We start from the raw sequence: 19,635 nt of genomic DNA, 5'->3' as shown, positions 1-19,635 counted from the left end.
CTGTAATATATATTCTTTAGTTAGATATGTGAGCAAGAGCCTGCTGATTAAACACCAACTATTGAATTATACAAACTAAAGAAACAGACACACCCAGTTACTCTCATGTGAACTTGGCAGAGTGATTTCTGCAGCTGTACTCGAGTCAACTGTCAAATCACACAAATCAAAAAGTCCTCTGCGCGTCTAAACAAGTGGCCTGAGTTTGTTCTATTGATCCGATCACATTGTGCAATTTGCAAACCAGCAAGCCTTTCTGCACATTTAGAGCCACAATCCTCTGCTGCAGCTACACATTCAGCAAGAGGGTCAAAGGCCAACGTGGAGCGTATAACTGCATCTGTAGTAGAGATGGCACGATACCACTTTTTTATGTCCAATACCGATACCGATATCATAAATTTGGATATCTGCCGATACCGATATGAATCCGATATTGTGTTTTTTAATCAATAAAACTGTTTTTTTTAATATCTTGCTGCATTTTGTATAAGTTCATACTCAAGTTTAAATAAACAACAACACTAAAGCTATTCTGTTATACCTGTGTGTAAAAAATACACTGCACCCAAAATATTTCATAGTTCAGCAACACTGATCAATCTAATAAACCTTACCTAACTTAAAACCTAACTTAAACCTACTCCATCCTCCCTATTCTGGTATTTTAAAGAGTACTTAGCAGAAATATTAAGCAACCTAACTAATAGGGTTGCAAACTCCCAGCAAAAAAAAAAAAAATAGGGAACCACCCACCCTCCACCTCTTGATGCTTAATCGATGTAATCAACTTTAATTTGATGCAGGGTGGAAAAAAATGCACAGAAACAAATTATTTTTCAAGAATAATTAAATAGATTCAACATCTTTCTTCAACAGAATTGCAGAATTCACAGACGGTACCTTCCCAAAGGAAAAAGTAGTATAGCTTACTAGGGTATATAGACTTGAGAGTTACTATATATAGTAATGGACTTCTATACATTTTACATCAGATTAAAACTTTGGGTGTAAGATTCAGATAATTATTTATTAAAAGCTACATATTTTAAATGAGAATAAGAAAGAAAAGTATGTCTTTGTGCCCTCCTTTTCCCTGTTCATGCCCTATCGGCCCCCCTGGCTAAACTTTGCTAGATCCGCCCCTGCACAGTTACCAGCCGTCAGCTGCGTAGAAAAGGATCCTGGTGTAGAAAGTAATATTAAATAAATTCTAACAACAGCTTATCAAGGTTAAACGTGCTGCTGTTGTTCCGCCGCTGGTTTCCTCTTTCTGGTGCAAAGTGGGCCAAAAACAAAGAAGAGAGACGGACTCGCGACAGAAAAGCCGATCAGCTGATCGTTAAGCAGTTTCACGATTGAAGTAGCGGCAGGAGAGGGAGAGAGAGAGGCAGTCACTCCATATATCGGTTGTTAAGCTTAACATGGGAACGCTTTACAAACATTCAGAGATGAACTTACACACTTGCTTTACTTCTCTCTGGGATAACTTCCTCGGAGATGAAATGCTGGTTTGGTAGCGAGGCTACAAATACACACAGCCGCTCAATCACGTGAGGCATACTGCTCCGATGTGCTACGGTTATGAGCCGAGTTACGCCGTGTTGCAAGTTTTGTGAGATGCTTTTTTTGATACTTAATGGATCGGATTACATTTTTTATTTTTCGCCGATATCCGATCCAGTAATTTAGGTCAGTATCGGACCGATACCGATACGTAATATCAGATCGGTCCATCTCTAATCTGTAGCACTACTGACATATAAAAGTATGAGGCTTAGAACAGAGTATGTGCTTTTGTCCAGCAAACAGCATTTTGTCAGGACAGGATGTTTATGTTTTCACTTCCTTTGTGGTTCTGCTCTACCACTGCCCCAATTAACAAATCAAGATGCTCTAAAAACTGATTCAGACCTCAAGCTTTTCGACAATTATCCGCCATGGTTTAATTTTATTTATATATATATATATGTGTAAAATTACATTGCAGGTATAAACCGATTGTGTTCTTTAAAAATCATTTTCAACCTAAAGTTAATTTGTTGTTTTAAAAAATCACAGTAAAGTTTTAATAACAAGCATTTTATTTTATTTTATTTTAAATAGCTTCAGAAACAGCAAGTTTACTTTTCACTTGTTAAAACATCAGCTGATGAAAACTGTCATTTATTTAGAACAACTTTCTATCACCATGGCTGAACTTCCTTATCAGAGACATACTTTCCATGAGGCTCGGTGGCTCCGGGGGCAAGCAGGGCCAGGTAGACTGGTGTTATGGCGCCCTCGTCTGGTGACTTTGGGGCACCTGGCGCAGCGATCTCCGTGCGTACCCACCCTGGACAGCAGGCATTAATCAAGATCTGTAAAAAAGAATAACAAGTATAAGAAGGGAAGCTTCAAAGACAGGACAAAACCTTTGAGAATACATAATATCATATTAAGTCCTGTTTAATTTATTTCCACACTGTTATTACGTTACAATATAAAGTGCCTTGAGACAACTGGTGTTGTGATTTGGCACTATATCAATAAAACAAACTGGTATGCTGAGCAGCATAGAAGAATCAAGACAGTTGTTTATAATTTGATTTTAAGATCATAAATTTCCGTTACCCCATCTTTTGGTCTCTCCTTAGACACGCGACGAGCATGAATCATGGATAGCACCTTAAACACAAACAAGCGTAATAAATGAAAGTCTCCAAGAATTTAAAACTAAAGCAAAAGCATTTTAATTGAAGTTTGTATTTGAAGTTTTGCAAATCTTTTGAGTTTTGAATGATCACTTTGCAGGTTGACTTTAGCCTGCCCTATCTGAATATTCCTCCATTTTGCAAGCTCGTCAGGTAAAAACCTAAAGACAAAGTGTTTAGTCGTACCGTCACTCCAATTTTGGATACTGCATACGACATATCAGGCCAGCCGCCTTGCTTGTGTTCGCCTTTCTTGGCCTCATCAACAAATCGTTGCATCAGTGCCACCAGCTCGTCCTCTGTGATGTCCTCACTGTGGAAACGTTGCTGGAGTTCTGGGCTGCACTGTTTCAAACCGCTGGCACTAAGCATGCTGGAGACGTTCACCACACGCCCTACAACACATACAAACAGATGCCTAAAGTACTCAGTACTATACTTTACTTCTATTCAGTGTTTGTGGTGTAGGACAAAGTTTTATAGACCTGGATTTGGGCAATGCTTCCCATTCCTTCCTCTAGGTTTTATGGAAACCATCAGTAGGAATTACCCGTCACTGTTGCTCCAAAGCAACACCTTGCATGATGCTACTTCCACCATGCTTTACAGTTAGTCTGAATATTTTTATGAAAATTAAAACAAAGAAAACTTCAGCAGCAGTAGACTGGAATGTGCTCTGCATCTGTACCTCCAGCTTTGACGAGTGGCAAGAAGTGAGTCGACATGTCTCTGGTGGCAAAGAAGTTTGTCCTCAGGGTCACCTCTGCCTGGTCACCAAATGGAGTTGTGTCTGCCGCTGAAAGGAAAGAGATTACATGTTGAGTCATCAAATTCAGTTTATAGCTGCAGTTTCAGATTATTGTATATGTGGATCCAGTACAACATCCATCAGTGCATTTTTATGATTCTACCTTTGAATGCTATTCCAGCATTATTGATGAGAATGTCCACTCCATCATACTTCCCTTTAAAGTAGGCAGCAGCAGTTTTAATGCTGTTCACGTCATTGATGTCCAGCTGGTGAAACTTGGGTTTCAGTCCCTCTGAGTTCAGAGTCTTCACTGCTGCCTCACCCCGACCTCTGCAAAAGGAGCAAAAATGTTTCATTTACTGTTACTCTCAGTGCTCAGTGGGTTTTTTAAGTCTCTCTTCCTTTTAATCTTACATTTACGTAAAGCCAAGCCAACTTTATTCATAAAGAACTAGAAATAACAGTTCTTTAGAATTGTTATTTCTAACACCCTGCACTGACCAAAGTAAGGTGCTAATATTAATATTTAAAGCACATTTTAATATTTATTCCAAGTGAAAGTTTTCCATATAATTTTTTGTGTTCTGCCCGCCGATCTGAAATCCCAGATCGGAAATGCCACACATTCCTTTTCACTGTTATGCTGATGCCATCCATTGGATTGGATGTGTCTGTCCCACTGTTTAACTGTACATTATGTTAAAGACTGGTTAACACAGAACTTTTTTACCTTAAATGAAAATAAGACTGGAGTTATTGATTTATGAAGTCATACCCCGTTGGATAAGTTAACAGATACCCTCGGTCCTCTTGCTTGTCATCATTCCCAGACTGTAAGAAATCTTAGAGTGTTTTTAGATAGCACTTTTAAATTACAGCAGCAAGCGTCCACAGTTGTGTGGACAAATTTTTATCAGTTCCATGAAATTGCCAAAGTGAAACTTATCTTCCTTCAAAAGACCTTGAAAAACGTGTTCATGCCTACATCACCTCTAGACTGGACTACTGCAGTTCTCTTTATTTGGCGTGCTCACATCACTCCAGTTTTAGCAAATTTGCACTGGCTCCCTGTGCATTTGATTTTCAGATTTATTTACTTACTGTCAAAGTTTTATATGGTATGGGACCCAGCTATTAAGCAAACACCTCAACATATTTAACCCCAAGGAGCACTGAGATCATCGAGCCAGATGCTCTTAGTACAACCGAAGTCTCGATTAAACCATAGAGGGGATCTGGCCTTTGCAGTTGCAGCCCCCAGACTCTGAGATAACTCGCCACTTGATATTCGTACTTCAGAGTCGATACAGTCTTTTAAATCCTGTCTTAAAACTCAATTTTTCACATTGGCCTTTAATTCGAATTCAGTTTGTGTACCATCAAGTTTTTGTTTATGTTTTCACAATATGGTAAATGGCCTGTATTTGTATAGCGCTTTACTTAGTCCCTATGGGCCCCAAAGTGCTTTACACTACTTTCAGTCATCCACACATTCACACACTGTTGATGGCAAGCTACATTGTAGCCACAGCTGCCCTGGGGCGCACTGACACTGGCGCCACCAGGCCCTCTGACCACCACCAGTAGTGGGTGAAGTGTCTTGCCCAAGGACACAATGACCGAGACTGTCGGAGCCAGGGCACGAACCGGCAACCTTCTGATTACAAGACGAACTGCCAACTCTTGAGCCACAATCGCCCCAATATATTGTCTTTGCTTCTTCTCATGTCTTGTTTTGCTGTATTTATTTTCCGCTTGTTCATTAACTAAGCTGTAAAGCACTTTGGTCAACTGTTGTTTTAAATGTGCTATAGAAATAAAATTGACATTGAAAGTGACTTTGACGTTAACTCTGGCAGTTGGTGAATATTCATGAATATTTACATGAATATTACATTTTTCCAAAATCTTTAAAACTTAAAACCCAGTTTTCAAGGATATTATAATAATGTCGACAAGTGCTATTAAATCTACACAGAGTTGGATAGTTGGGTAGAGTTGGGTCAAAGCATAACCAGTTGCAGTTAAGGATGTGACTACAGTTACATTTTGTCCCACATGACCCAGGTTCAGTCCAGGTGGTACCAGGTAAAGATACCTACACGTCTCTGGAGGTGACGTAAACGTCTCCACTGAACTGCTTGCAGAGCGCTCGGACGATGGCCAGACCGATGCCTTTGTTACTGCCAGTAACCACTGCAACCTTGGTCGACATGTCTGTACAGAGAGAGAAATATGAGGTTACAAATTGAGGCACTATTTCTCATAAATAAAGCTTAGGTAGAGTAGGTAGTAGTCGGTAGACTGGTCGCCCCTATGATGGGAAGGTCAGGGGTTCGAATCTGCTGAACAGCTACCCTGAGGTACCCCTGAGCAAGGTACTGTCCCTACACACTGCTCCCCGGGCGCCTGCTTAGTGGCTGCCCACTGCTTCATTGAGTGAATGGGTCAAATGCAGAGAAAAAAAAAGTAATTTCCCCACAGGGATCAATAAAGTATCCCATACGGTAAAAAAATATATTTTAAAATACATTTTGAAATATATTTCAAAATATACAAAAAATGGCCAAAAAATATATGTGCTAAAATACATTTTAAAATATATTTATATATTTTGAAATATATTTTAGCACATATATTTTTTGGCCATTTTTTGTATATTTTAAAATATATTTAAAAAATATATTTATAATATATTTTGAAATGTGTTTTAACACATATATTTTTTGGCTGTTTTTTTAATATTTTGAAATATATTTATAAAATATATTTCAAAATACAATTTAAACTTCTTTAAAATCATTCAAAAATATATAAATTTAACCCTTCATATATTTCTAAGAAAACACATTCACATGTAACAGCTGAAAGAAATCTTTATTTGATGTTTAAAACATACATATAGCATATCAATCAAGCAAGGAATATTCATTTTATAATTTTATTCTCATTACATACTTAAACATTCTAAAAGAAACACGCACACACATATATATATACACACACATATACATATATGTGTGTGTATATATATGTGTGTGTGATTGTATGAACATAAGTCAACATACTTAAAATGTAATTTCTTTTCCTTTTCCAGCAGTCTCAGTTCCCCCAGCTTTCACTGCAATCCTCAAAGCCCTTCTGGACACATTGGGAAACCTCTTCCTTACCGCCACTGTAACAAACAAAAGTCACAGTTCTATTACTTTTATCAGAATTAAAATAAAAATATGATTTATGTTAGCTGGCTTAATTTAGCAAACAGATATTTCTGTTTATATAGATACAGATATTAATACAGATATATTTTACGCTTAATTTTACCTCTTTTTTTTCCTAGATGGAAAGTCTATCCAGTTCACATTACAGTAATGCTAACACCCCTTTTGATCGTCTCTCCTTACCCTCCAGCATTCATAAATCTGTTGACCTTCTTTGTCTGAGACCAACCACTACAATGCACCATCACCTATTTGTATTGGTAACTTACTTTACAACCTATTTTAATGGTTGCAAAGTAAGTTACTTGTGCTGTATGCAATTTTAGATACACAGAAAGTCTTCACTTACTATATATGGCTGTCATAGTGTCCTTATGAAGGGCAGTTCTTCGCTCTGTGCCGATGTCCGTTTTGCTCTGTCCTCCTTTAAAAAGCATGAACATTTCAGTGTTTGACTAGTTTTAGATTTCCAAAAATCTGATATTTGTACAACTAAACATTTGAACTACAATGATATGCGATATACTTTTATGGGTACTTTTTGGTAAAGAAACTGGTGACAGAGAAGTAGGCTTTTTAGAATACTATTAGCTAACCATTTGAACTGACTTTCAAAGCTGTTTACCTTTTAAATTGCTGTGGATCAAAACCTCCAGTGGGAAGGCGGCCATTAGAAGAACACGCACCATTGAACCTGAAAATAACAAAATAAAACAAAAAACAGAACAATATATAAGAGTCAGGTAGGGTAATAAATCTCTTCCGAAGCATAGTTCATTTTGGGTGAAAAACAAAACATTCCTCTAAAATATATATACTGACATCAGCAATCAACATCATGATTGTAATTATTTCCTTTTTAGTACATCTACTGCTCTGTGCATGTGTCAAGCACTACGACTGTATCTATGCATATAAATTCACCATATATATCCTGCAAAAATGTTTTGTTATAATCAAAAAAGGCAAACAAACAAAGGCATTCAATCAGAGGTGAGAAATTAATTGGGAATATCAATTATAGGTGAACTATTCTTTACCTACTAGCAATCAAGCTTCTTTAACCAAGAAGCTTGAAATATTTGAATGTAAAATAAAATAAATAAATAATAATAAAAAATAACATGATGTAAATGCACAACTTACATTAAGGAAATCTGCATTTGTATCCACAGGCTAAAAGTAAAACAGTAAATGTGTTAGTAATAGTACAGGTATTTGTAAAAAAAAAAAAAAAAAAAAAGAGGCAGTAACTGTGACTCTTCTAGTGGGATGCTAAATGCAGAGATTTATATTTACAGTATAATACTGCATGTACAGGTAGCTGTGTTGTGAACTGTAACTGAATATTAGAGAATCTCAGAGAAATTAAATGTATTTATTTTTTGAATTTATCAATCATAAAACCGTCTGTTTTGAAGGCCTGTTACGATAACAACTTTTTGTTGGTCGGTATATTGACCCATAAACAATTGTGACAAGTTATGTCATTGTCATTTTAAGACCATTTTATGTCTTTGAATGTATAATCATAATATAACACCATAATAATGCAAGATCTACACACTTTCAATTGACAAACCAACAAAATATAAAATAAAATAAAATAAATAAATATTTAGATCATGGAAATTAGGTATCAAAATATTAGATACCATAAAAACTTGAATAAATAGTAAATTTTCTAACAAATAGAAAACAATGTTATTTAATGTTATTGTGTTGTTATTATTATATTTTATTTTTGTAAATATAATGGCAGATGTTAGATTTGTATTGTTGATTGTCATTTATGCTTAGAAATATTTACTCATATATGCTTAGAAGTATATAATCATTTGTAGATTGAAAGAATGTCTCATCCTAGGAGGTCTGTAACAACTCTGTGTAGCATGAAGAGGGGAGTGCGTTCACTCCTCTTCAGAGTGTTCTGGCATAGATCACACACCTCCTAGGAGAAGTCGTATCTTCTCCTGCTGATATATGGTATAGCAAACACACGTATATCTGTTTGAGTCTAAGAGCCTTTTGTTCAGATGTACCGCTAGACTCCTGGCACCAGCTTTGGGGAGTCTTCCTGGGGTTACATCTTGACCCCATACACACACAGATACACACACACACACACACACTCAGGGTATTCTTTGTTCACATGTATACCTATAAGATGTCATATGTTAATGAACCTATGCATATTCATGTAACCACAATAAAAGAGCAGTGTTACGGGAGAGCGGACGAGAGCAACTGGGGTCAAGCGAAGGAACGGCGCCTGTCCAGTTCTCTCCCGTGCACGTGAAACATAAAGAATGTTGCCTACTCGAGTCTTGCTTGCTGTGTAATCACATTGCCTTCAACGTTCCAGCAAATAGGTTCAAGCTACAAACCTATCATTAATTGGTCCTTCGAGCCGGATCCCTGGAGTCGGCATTCACCGAGGAGAGAACCCTGACATCAGCGAGACGTGAGAATTTGTCATTGGGCCGGTGGATTAGCTGTCTGTTTTCTCTCTTCGATGAATGACGATCGGCGGGATCCGAGGCTGATATTACACGCTAAGCAACACCGAGTAAGTTTAGAGTACATCTCTATAACTGTACGTCTTCGCCGCTCAGTGGAGCGTTGTCCGTGGCCGCTTAGTGGGGCTAAAATTCGCCGTCTTAGTGGGGCGATGTACAAAACCGCTCAGTGAAGTTGTTGTACAGAAGCATTAAGTCGCAGAGTTGCGCAGTTCGAACTTTTTTGGTTCACCGTCTTAGTGGGGCGAGTTCCGCGGAGTCCAGACTGTGCTGGACAATAGGCCTATTTTGTGTTGTTGTTGTTGTGTTGAGTGTGTCTGTGTTAATGACTGCGGAGCAGGCGTGGTCTGGGACACGGTTGTTGTTGTTATCATGGGTTCCCGAGCAAGTAAGACTGCCTCACAGGGAGATGACACATTCATGCAAGAATGCACTCCCAGCAGCGCGAGGTATTTATATTCTCATAATTGTCATGAGCGTAAACTGGTCGTGGGAGAATCTCAAATGTTAGAAGTTTTTAGGAAAACAGCAGCCTTGAAGAGCGTGTGGAGAAGGCCAGCCACATCAGCAGCAGTTAAGCCATGCTCTGGTGAATGGCTTTCCCCCACCCCGTGCTGACACAAAATGTTTAGATGATTCTTTAGATTGCCCTGATTAACAATGGCCTGTGCTCCAGACCATTACTTTAACCAGTTGTTAAAAGTAATCTGCATTAAGCTTAAGGTTGTTCAAATTCAGTACAATGACATATGAGATGAAGTACAATAGGCAAATATTTTACCTAATTACATGCATAGAGGCACTTGACCTGTTTGAAAGACTGTCTTATTATGAGCCATTGTTGAGATATAGAGCACACCTATGAAAACAACTATTATGCTGAACCCTGTGTGAAACAGCTGAAAACTACATGATGGAGAAGCTGAGTTGAATATGAAAGTGCAAGTCTTTGCCACTGTGGGCAAAGCACGCAACCACTGTGTGAGGTTGTGTTGCTGTCTCTTCTGAGCTGATGAGCAAGCTACACATTATCAGATCAGGAGCTGGCTGAGAACTCATCAAAGAAAGGGGAAGAGAACTATGATAACTCGAGTATGTAGCGTATCTGTGAGTTCAGCTTCTTCTTTCAGATGCGCAGCAGTTTTCCTGGATCTTGATTCATGTGTGTAGAGTGTTCATAGCATCAGCATCATGTTTTTGTTTATTTGTTTTGTTGGGTTGAAAAATAATTAAATAAACTTGTGATCATACTTATGGATCACCATGGCACATATCATCAGCCATATGGTTTATTTATGCAGATGAAAAAATGAGTGTGAATGTGTCTGACGTCGCAGTGTGTGTGCGCTGTGTAAACGTAATTATCTCCAATTGTGAGACCGGTGATTCTGCAGGTCACCAGTTATAAGAAAAAAAGAGTAAAACAGAGACAAAATCTACATTGTAGATGAAAAATCATAGGAAAAAGGTTTTGTGTTTATCAGCCAAGAACAACTACAATCTCATTTTCTACTTTTAAGAAAGGAGAGTTCAAAAAACAGAGAGAGAGATGTGTGTTGGTTAAGCAGTGATGATAATAATGAAAATGTCTTAGCTTTGTCACTTTCAGATGAATCCATTTTCCACATGCAGCGGTCGGAATAAAGTTATAGTTTAACATCATTGGAAACGTTCAGGCCAATTTCTGGCTAACTTATTTACAGCTCCATGTGTCCCTCATCCTCACAAGTGAGCTCTCACTCCTCCCTGAAGACAAGGAATGCAGTTCCAAAGAGCAATAACATGGCAGATAAAGAGACAGCAGCAAGTCCTGAGCAAAGAGACCCAGCAAGCAGCAGCAGTGTGGACAAACAGCATCGGAGAAGAAGAGCAAACCATCATCCTGATTGGATGAATGACACTGTGTTTCCAACAAGCTGCAAAGTTCACTGTGCTTGTGAAGAGAACTTTTGAGGAGAACTGAGGAGACTGTTGGAGTTTGACATTTGCCGCCTTTGGAGAAAATGGCAAGAAGAGACAGTGGAACACAGGACAAAGCTGAAGAAGAACTGCCGGCTGTTGGACTGTTGAAGTGGGAGAGGACAACAGAGTGAGTAGGTGACAACACAGAGAGTGCTGTTGTTTAATGTGGGAAATCAAAATTTGGGTTAGCAAACCTGGGGAAAAGAAAACTGACTGCTTAAGTGGAAAATTGTGAAGGAGTCTGAAACACTGCAAAAAGAAACATATACAAAATCACACACACAAGCAGAACATGCATTAACCCTACTAACACAAACACAAGAGAGCCCATGAAGATTAGGCACCATCTTGAGCATGTGAGTCTGTTTATCATCTTGTCCAAGTCACCTGGTGTGATGCAAAGACCAGTGGACTCATAGCACATTAGTTAAGAAAGGATCAAATAATAGCAGAGGAGTGTGTAGGAAAGGCAGCTTTAAGAACATGCCCTGCTGGAGATGCAGCTCCAGACACATTGATTAAACCTGCCTAATAACACAAACACACATGCAATGAAAATCAGCTTGTTATCTCTCATCAGTGCTAAAGTAGTGTAAATTTAACAGATGCTTGTTATCAAATGCTGAATTTATCCAATGCTGACAGTTAACTCTCTAGGTTGCAGGACAACAGTTTAACTTTTGTGGGAAAAAAAGGATTCTGGTTTGACCAACCAGTGATCAGACAACAAATTTAGTTGGTAATATAGTAAATTGGGAGATGCTTTCTGCTTGACTGATGCAGCACAAGTAATTTACTGTATGAGGGAAATTCTATTTTTGTGATAATATTTTGAACATGCATCTCTGTTGTCCTGTCATCTTAGTGGGTTAATAGCTGATATGCAAATTAGTTGATGGTTCTTAGATTAATGAAAGGTGATTGAATTCTAGCACGAGTGAATGAGATGTGTAAGAGTGGAGACTCTAAAACACTGAGTTTCCTGTTGTGATGTGCGAGTGAATCCTGCACCCAGATACACAACTCTGAATACATAAGAACAAACTTCTTTTGTGAAATGCATGACAACATGTCACATGTTTTATGATGAAGGGGAAAAAGGAAAACTAAATAAAATCTGTGGCCTAAATGAGTAAAAAGTACAGTCCTGGGGATTAAAATTCATAGCTAATGAGACATGAGGCTTATGTTGTGTGTTGTGTGGCTGATGGTTGGTTTGGAGTTTATCTAGCTGATGATTTTTCTTTTGTTGTGAAGTTGAGCCTGCCAATTAGTATGATGGTATGATAAATCATGCTAATGGTATGATTTACCCTCCTGAGATGAGGAGCATGTGTCATGACTTAACGAGGCCTTTTTATTTTGATACTTTCATAGTGCACTGAAAGTTTTGTTTGATAACCTCTGTTTGAGCAGATCTGCACGATTAGAACTGAAGCGCTATATGACGCGTCGTCGAGAAAATTGTTGCAATTGAGTTTCTCCAAAAGATTACAATGGGCTCTGGAGAAAGCCACTTATATGGGACAATTAGAAAATAGGTCCCTACCCAAAAAGGATTAAGCGAGATAATCCCATATAAAGTTCTTCTTTTCTTTTTGAAATGACGTCATTTTGCTGAGAAGTGGAAATGAAAATGCGACGGTAATTCCCACTGTCAGCAAAGAAAGAATGAATGAATGCATGAATGAATGAGTGAGAGAAAATAAAACTGACTGACTGGTAAAAGCGGACAGAAGCTGACAGACTGACTGACATCACTGTGCGAAGTTAACCCCCACCTGACAAAGGTGCAGATGAATCTATGTGTGTTTCTTTTTACAGGAGCAGAAAGATGACAACAACATTTGAGGTTGCGTGAGCTTTGGCTGTACCGACTTAACCGTTTAAATGCCACTTTCTGTGTCTGTGCATCTACCAGGGGTGTTATTCACTACCTTGTGTTGTTCACAGAGGTGACTGTGGGGAAGTGTGTATACACCTGCGCAGCGCTAACATTTCTACAGCATTACAGTTCTTCATGTGATTTGATCATGTGATTTATACCAGGACAGCTGGTTGATGTTTTCTACTACAGGATTTCTGGGTTCATGTGTGAAGAAAACTGTGTTTACAGGTTATGAGTCGGTGATGCTGTTACACTGTGTTGTTGGGAAAATGTTAAAGGTTACTTTAATGATGTGAATAACATGTGAGACATTCCCTGTGTTGAAACTAGTGTCACTTCTTTCCACAGCTATGGATGGCTAATTTTATGGTCTTTTTGTAGCACCTCTGGAACCTGTCAACTTGTGCCTGACCTCCAGGATTGTCCATGTGTGTTGCTGATGTTTGTTTTTCTAAGAGTGCATGTAGAGGATTCAGCGGAGACGGACAAGTAACATGAGAAAGCAACTAAGAGATGCAGTGTTTATGGAATAGTTTGATATGGGGCTCATTAGCTGGCCACTACTGAGCTCCTAGTGTTAAATACATGGAGTGACTTTGCTTAAGGGAAGTCACCGATTACATTAATGTTAACTGAGTACATGGGATGATCCATGTCTGAGGCAAATTATGCCAATAATTGTAGTTTACTGATTTGAGAAAACCTGCACGTGGTACTTGTCCTGCTGATGCTGAATGCTTTATTGCTACTTACGATACAATTGTTTATAAGTGTGAAGTTTGATTTTACTTCCAGATCTTGTTTTCCAGGCCATGATGGTGTGTATGATGGCTCCACGCAGAGCCAGATGTTGAGCACACTTACTGTGCAAAACACACTAACATCTTTTATTGCAGGGTTACGGCGCTGCTCCAGAGGAGATGCCATGATGTTGCCTGGGACATGATCTAGCTAACCTTTTTCTTTCAGGCAGGAATCTAGGTTTTGATGAGTTGACTCATGGGAGTGTCCATGCGTCAAGAGGAGGGGTCCAGAATTACAGAGTTACATGAAACTATCTTTTCTATGTTTTCTGAACTATGTTTTTATGATTTTTGTGTGATCTTTGTGATTAACAGTTCAGACGGGTATTAAACCTATGCAAGTGGTGCATCTATGTTCAGATGAGGCTTTGATGGTCCATAAATGAAGCTCACTGAACTAAAGAATGTGGTTTGATGGTGGTTTACATGCACTCCAAATAGAAGTTTTTCCTCCTAGCAAGGAAATACAGGTGCAGCAGTCAGAGTGTTGCTGAAAGGAATCTTCAGAGGCCCAGTGAGAAGCAAGAACCCATTCCAGGCAGAGCTGACAGCCCAGGCAGTGGTTGAGGTCAAAGGTCGAGCTGTTTGGGGCCCATTGGGAGATCAGATTCCACAGCAAGGACCACGAAGCTGCGTTGGAATGAGAGCTGTGCCAAGGGGGCTTTTCAGAGGCCAACAGAGGAGATTGTGGACAACAGACGGGCACTTGAAGGATGAGGGGAGCGTGCCAAGCTCCACCGACAGCGCAGGGGGAGTCCAAGGATGACATCATGATTCTGTGAAAAGCACAGGAACCAGAAGCTATGGTGGTGATGACAGCAGTTTCCTATGAACATCACCTAATGCTGTGTCACTATACTGTGCATGATGGCACACTGAAGACTGCTGGAATCATAACAGCAGTAAGATAACGGGATCCAGCACCCTTTACACAGAGGGTTTTTCCTGCAGAGGATGGACAATGGAGGAGTCATAAATATCCCCCACAGGACAAGGAGGCCTGAAGTGAGGTGATGGGGGTTGGCAGAGGCCATAAAACTAGAGTGCTGACGAGGCCTGCAGCTTTCACGATAGCTGAGACCCATGTTGACAAACAACAAACTCAACTGGTATGTTTGAATGTCTATTCTACATACATTTCGACTCTGGTCCTATGGACAGTGATGGAAACAACTGGAAGACACATTTATGATGCCCTGCAGAACTTAAACCACTCTGCAGAGAGACGTGTGATTTACATGTCTTGTGGAGGAGCACAACCAAGCTGGGATGTTTTTGAAAATGTTAATTTCTCTTATGACCATTAACAATTCATTTGTTTGCTTGTAGGATGCAGGTTACCATTGTATGAGATCAATGAGAACTTGGATAACTGCTAATACATTTGTGAACCTGTGTACGTTTACATATGCTGAGTATAAAAATGTTTGCATTGACACTGTCAGACATGACGGGATCATAACTGGGTACTTTTCTAGCATAATTGTCAAAAGGGGGGAAATGTTAGATTTGTATTGTTGATTGTCATTTATGCTTAGAAATATTTACTCATATATGCTTAGAAGTATATAATCATTTGTAGATTGAAAGAATGTCTCATCCTAGGAGGTCTGTAACAACTCTGTGTAGCATGAAGAGGGGAGTGCGTTCACTCCTCTTCAGAGTGTTCTGGCATAGATCACACACCTCCTAGGAGAGGTCGTATCTTCTCCTGCTGATATATGGTATAGCAAACACACGTATATCTGTTTGAGTCTAAGAGCCTTTTGTTCAGATGTACCGCTAGACTCCTGGCACCAGCTTTGGGGAGTCTTCCTGGGGTTACATCTTGACCCCATACACACACACACACACACACACACACACACACACACTCAGGGTATTCTTTGTTCACATGTATACCTATAAGATGTCATATGTTAATGAACCTATGCATATTCATGTAACCACAATAAAAGAGCAGTGTTACGGGAGAGCGGACGAGAGCAACTGGGGTCAAGCGAAGGAACGGCGCCTGTCCAGTTCTCTCCCGTGCACGTGAAACATAAAGAATGTTTCCTACTCGTGTCTTGCTTGCTGTGTAATCACATTGCCTTCAACGTTCCAGCGAATAGGTTTAAGCTACAAACCTATCAGCAGATAAATTGCATCATCAACAATTATTGAGGTCATGTACATGTATTGTGTGTTAAGTCGATATATCGGTTATTGTGACAGGCCTACTGTTTTGGTATCATAACAAGCTTGTCAAACATGCATGACCACTAAGCAATGTCTAAGCAGTAGTACTGGTCTGAATGACAACAAACATAACTAGTGTTTTGGAAAATCTGTTAGAAAACAGTTATTTCAATAATTATGATTAGCATGTGACACAGACACTGTATAAAAAACTACAACAACAAATACTTACTTTAGGAGGATGGGGGAGGGCAGCATGACGTTGAGACTTTGACATCTGTAAGAAACAAATTCATGTATTACAAATAAGTCACTTAAAAATACATTAATGTGGCAGACTGTTCCCTGTTCAGATGCAGTGTATAAGTACAATCAGGGCTGTCACAACAATGGGGTGGGGCCAAGTGGCTGCAACCCAAGGTACAATGTGCAGGTATATATAATTACATATAATATATGTGAATAAAGCAAGAATCAGTTTAGGTTAGTCACTGTGCTGACTGATGCTTGCTAGGTTTATATGATTGCAAACTGCACAAAAACAACAACAGCAACAACATTAATGACAATGACAAACAAAATTACTTACATTTATGTAAATCTCACATCAGGAAGATCTGCATTCGATTTCATGGGCTGAAATAAATAGGCAGAAACATTACTGCTAAAAAAACAAAAAACAAAAACTCTAAAAAGCCTAAAAATGACTTAAAAAGCAAGGAAATGTGGAACATTGTAATTAGCGAACATTAATTAAGCATAACTGTGCTTTGTTTCTAACCTTGGTAAGTACTCTGTAGCCAGAAGGACAGGTGGGATTTCTGTGAAAGCCAAATTAAATGTGAATAGGTTTTGATAGTTATTGTATATAACAAGTGTAAACAGTTTTATTTGTATTTTTTTTTCCCTTTCTGAGAAGGCAGAATAATAAGAAAAGGCAAAAGTACGTCACAATATAATCAATTAAGTTACATATTTTGATTACCAAATTATGGAAGCGTAGAGCTGCCACCCAGGCAAAAGAAAAATAGAAGTATATCACGTTATAACGTGAAATGTTTATTGTTCTAACATTATGCTTTTCATGTTTGTATAATATAATATCACGTTATTACAATATACATAATTATCACGTTCGCACAATATTGTACGGACGTGATAATGATGTACATTGCTCGTACAATGTTGTTCAAACATGAAAAGTATATTGTATAAACATGATAGTATATTGTTAGAACGATAAACTTTTCACGTTATAACGTGATATACTTATATTTCTCTTTTGCCTGGGTGGCAGCTCTACGCTTCCGTGCCAAATAAGTGAGAATAAAATAATATTATATGAGAAAAGGCACCTGCTAGCTTGATGATGGAGGCTTCATAGACCGGCCACCCGCCTTTTGGCTTCTTGTCGCCACTCCACCAAATAAAGGTCCGTTTCCTCCATGCCGGCTAATTATTCATCCTCATTAAAATCTCGTATATGTTCAGTTGGCAGAATTGAGAATTTTACATCTTCCAACCACTTAATTAAAGCGAACATAATCGGCTTGTTTCTTCCCGTCTCCTGTATCCAGCCGTTCCTCTCACTGTCGGAATTCGCGCCTCAGAGACGTCGTTATTTTTCAAAAAAAAGAAAGAAAGAAAGAAAGAAAGAAAGAAAGAAAGAAACAGCAACAACTAATAAAGAGAATTTTTGAACGTTCATTGCACATTTGTGGGAATGTTTAAATATTAAATTTTTATTAATTACTTTTCATTATATCTTTATTTTTTAAACCACCATGGCAATGCGCATGCGCATACTCTCCTGCACGCAAAGGGCTTTGGAGTTGACGTAATGTCGCAATGCATTGTGGGAGCACAGCACCATCTTGGCAGGCCACGAATCAAAACAAGATTGCTCTAGCTGTGTCCCAAAACGTCGGCTGCATCCTCCGGAGGCCGCATTTGAAGGCCGATTACGTCACAGCCAGGCGACGAAGGCTGTCCCAATTCGTCGACTCCTTCAAATGCGGCCGACAAATGCGTCCTTCATTTCCCCGAATTTGAAGGATGGGTCCGGTGTGTCCTTCGTGGCCCACCATATCCCAGAATTCATAGCGCGACCCAGCCAAATTTCAGCTACCAACAATGGCGGCCGCTACTAAGTTTTAAAATTAGTCTTATTAATCTTTCTGGGTCACAAAATAAACTTTTAACATATTTTCAGGCGAGAAAGTAGCTGTGTAAACTTCAAATATCTGCTTGGTTTATCAAGACATCGCATATTTGCAAAAGTGTGCCGACATTTTCGGAGACGTCTGTTACCCAACCACTCGATAGCAAGCCGGGGGGTTCAATTGGTCGCTCAAGCCGGCGAGAGCAGCAGACTGCTTCCGGCCTTCTCGGTCTTCGAAGGACCCGGCCCACGTAGACCACGAAGGCCGGGTCCTCCGAAGGATGCAGCCGACGTTTTGGGACACAGCTTCTGTCTTTTTTTTTTTTTTTTTTTTTTTTTTTTAACTTTATTAGTAAAGATAACATACAAACAAAATGCACCATACATTACATATTCAGAGAATAAGTTCCCTTTCAGTCGATTCACTCGGTACAGCACATAAGTATGGGATATCACGCCCTCGCGTGTCCTGGCTGAAGAAACCTTTATTCACGCCTTTAAGGCAGATGACGTGTGATGACACGCGCACGGCCCCGCCTGCACATATAGCCGCTGTCATCACAGTCATCCCTCAGTTCTTATGCTCTTCACCTCGCTGAGAACACCTCTGCTGAGTTGGGCTAGCTAGCTGCTGCTAGTTAGCTCCGTTGTCTGCCGACTTGAACTTAGCTTAACTGCCCCTGTTGGTGTTAGCCTCCACCGCGCAGTTGGTGTGTAGGCTGCCCGCGGAGCGCTAATTTCAAGTTTTTCCTGTGCAGCGTTTCGCTTTGCATTTTGGAATGGACTCCAAACCGAAGCGAGCAAAGCAGAAATCTTCGGTTCGCTCCTGTCCTCAGGGATGTGGTTTCTGTTTGCACGACAGCGACCAGCACGATGCCTGTCCTGTCTGCCTGGGGATCGTCCACGCTAGGAGAGCGTTGACGGAGCCCGAAGCCTGTGCGTTTTGTCGCCAGCTCCGGCGTTCGACCCTGGAAAGACGGGTGACGTTTGTGGAAAAAGTGCTGGGACGCTCGGCTGTCGCACGGCATGACCCTCTCCTTTCCGAGTCTGGAGCCCCGGCTTCGTCTGAGTCCGAAGACGAGGATTTTCCGGTCGATGTCCCCGCAATTAGCTGGGCTGACCATATGGAATATGTTGACGGGTTAGCCGATGACGAGCCGGAACCATGCAGGAGCGCTGACGGGCTTCAGCCTGGGTTGAAGCCCGCCAGCGCTCCCCAGGAAGACGATGACGTGCTGGACATCGGCCTGGACATCCATGGTTTGTCGGAGGATGAGCAGGAGAGCTCATTGTCGGCCCAATGTGCCGCCGCTGCTGCGCCGGTCGGCCACGATGACACCTCTCTTTTTTCCCTGTTTCGCCGCGCTGCTGAGAAGCTGCAGGTGGACTGGCCCTGTCCTCCGCCAGCTCAGAAGCCGTCGCGGTTCGCGGGTTTTTTCCTCCCACCGGAGCCCGC

The 19,635-nt window shown here is 40.1% G+C and overlaps 1 protein-coding gene across 1 annotated transcript; it reads right to left on the bottom strand.

Annotated features, from left to right (window-relative positions):
* Nucleotides 1-2,111: 2,111 nt before the first annotated feature.
* On the bottom strand, nucleotides 2,112-17,696 carry LOC100694734 (carbonyl reductase [NADPH] 1-like). The gene is made up of 13 exons (XM_025897689.1): nucleotides 17,374-17,696; nucleotides 16,800-16,839; nucleotides 16,251-16,654; nucleotides 7,812-7,841; nucleotides 7,291-7,359; nucleotides 7,015-7,089; nucleotides 6,513-6,619; nucleotides 5,547-5,661; nucleotides 3,605-3,774; nucleotides 3,382-3,489; nucleotides 2,880-3,088; nucleotides 2,614-2,667; nucleotides 2,112-2,360 (listed from the first exon to the last, which is right to left on the bottom strand). Exons 8-13 carry the CDS (start codon nucleotides 5,657-5,659, stop codon nucleotides 2,187-2,189), a joined length of 828 nt encoding a protein of 275 aa, XP_025753474.1. The 5' UTR covers nucleotides 5,660-5,661; nucleotides 6,513-6,619; nucleotides 7,015-7,089; nucleotides 7,291-7,359; nucleotides 7,812-7,841; nucleotides 16,251-16,654; nucleotides 16,800-16,839; nucleotides 17,374-17,696; the 3' UTR covers nucleotides 2,112-2,186.
* Nucleotides 17,697-19,635: the final 1,939 nt, after the last annotated feature.

This window comes from Oreochromis niloticus, linkage group LG13 (assembly GCF_001858045.2).
Source record: "Oreochromis niloticus isolate F11D_XX linkage group LG13, O_niloticus_UMD_NMBU, whole genome shotgun sequence".
Classification (NCBI taxonomy): Eukaryota; Metazoa; Chordata; class Actinopteri; order Cichliformes; family Cichlidae; genus Oreochromis; species Oreochromis niloticus.
The sequence above is the reverse complement of the archived record's forward strand: the minus strand, read 5'-3'. Positions and strand labels throughout refer to the sequence as shown.

Bases quoted from the DNA above. Each gene is read 5' to 3' on its own strand.
- LOC100694734 (XM_025897689.1), bottom strand. From the start codon at position 5,659: ATGTCGACCAAGGTTGCAGTGGTTACTGGCAGTAACAAAGGCATCGGT. The intron at 3,490-3,604 runs GTAGAATCATAA...CTTTCCTTTCAG, and splicing joins TGCTGGAATAGCATTCAAAG to CGGCAGACACAACTCCATTT. The intron at 3,089-3,381 runs GTACAGATGCAG...TATGTGTTGTAG, and splicing joins GCCACTCGTCAAAGCTGGAG to GGCGTGTGGTGAACGTCTCC.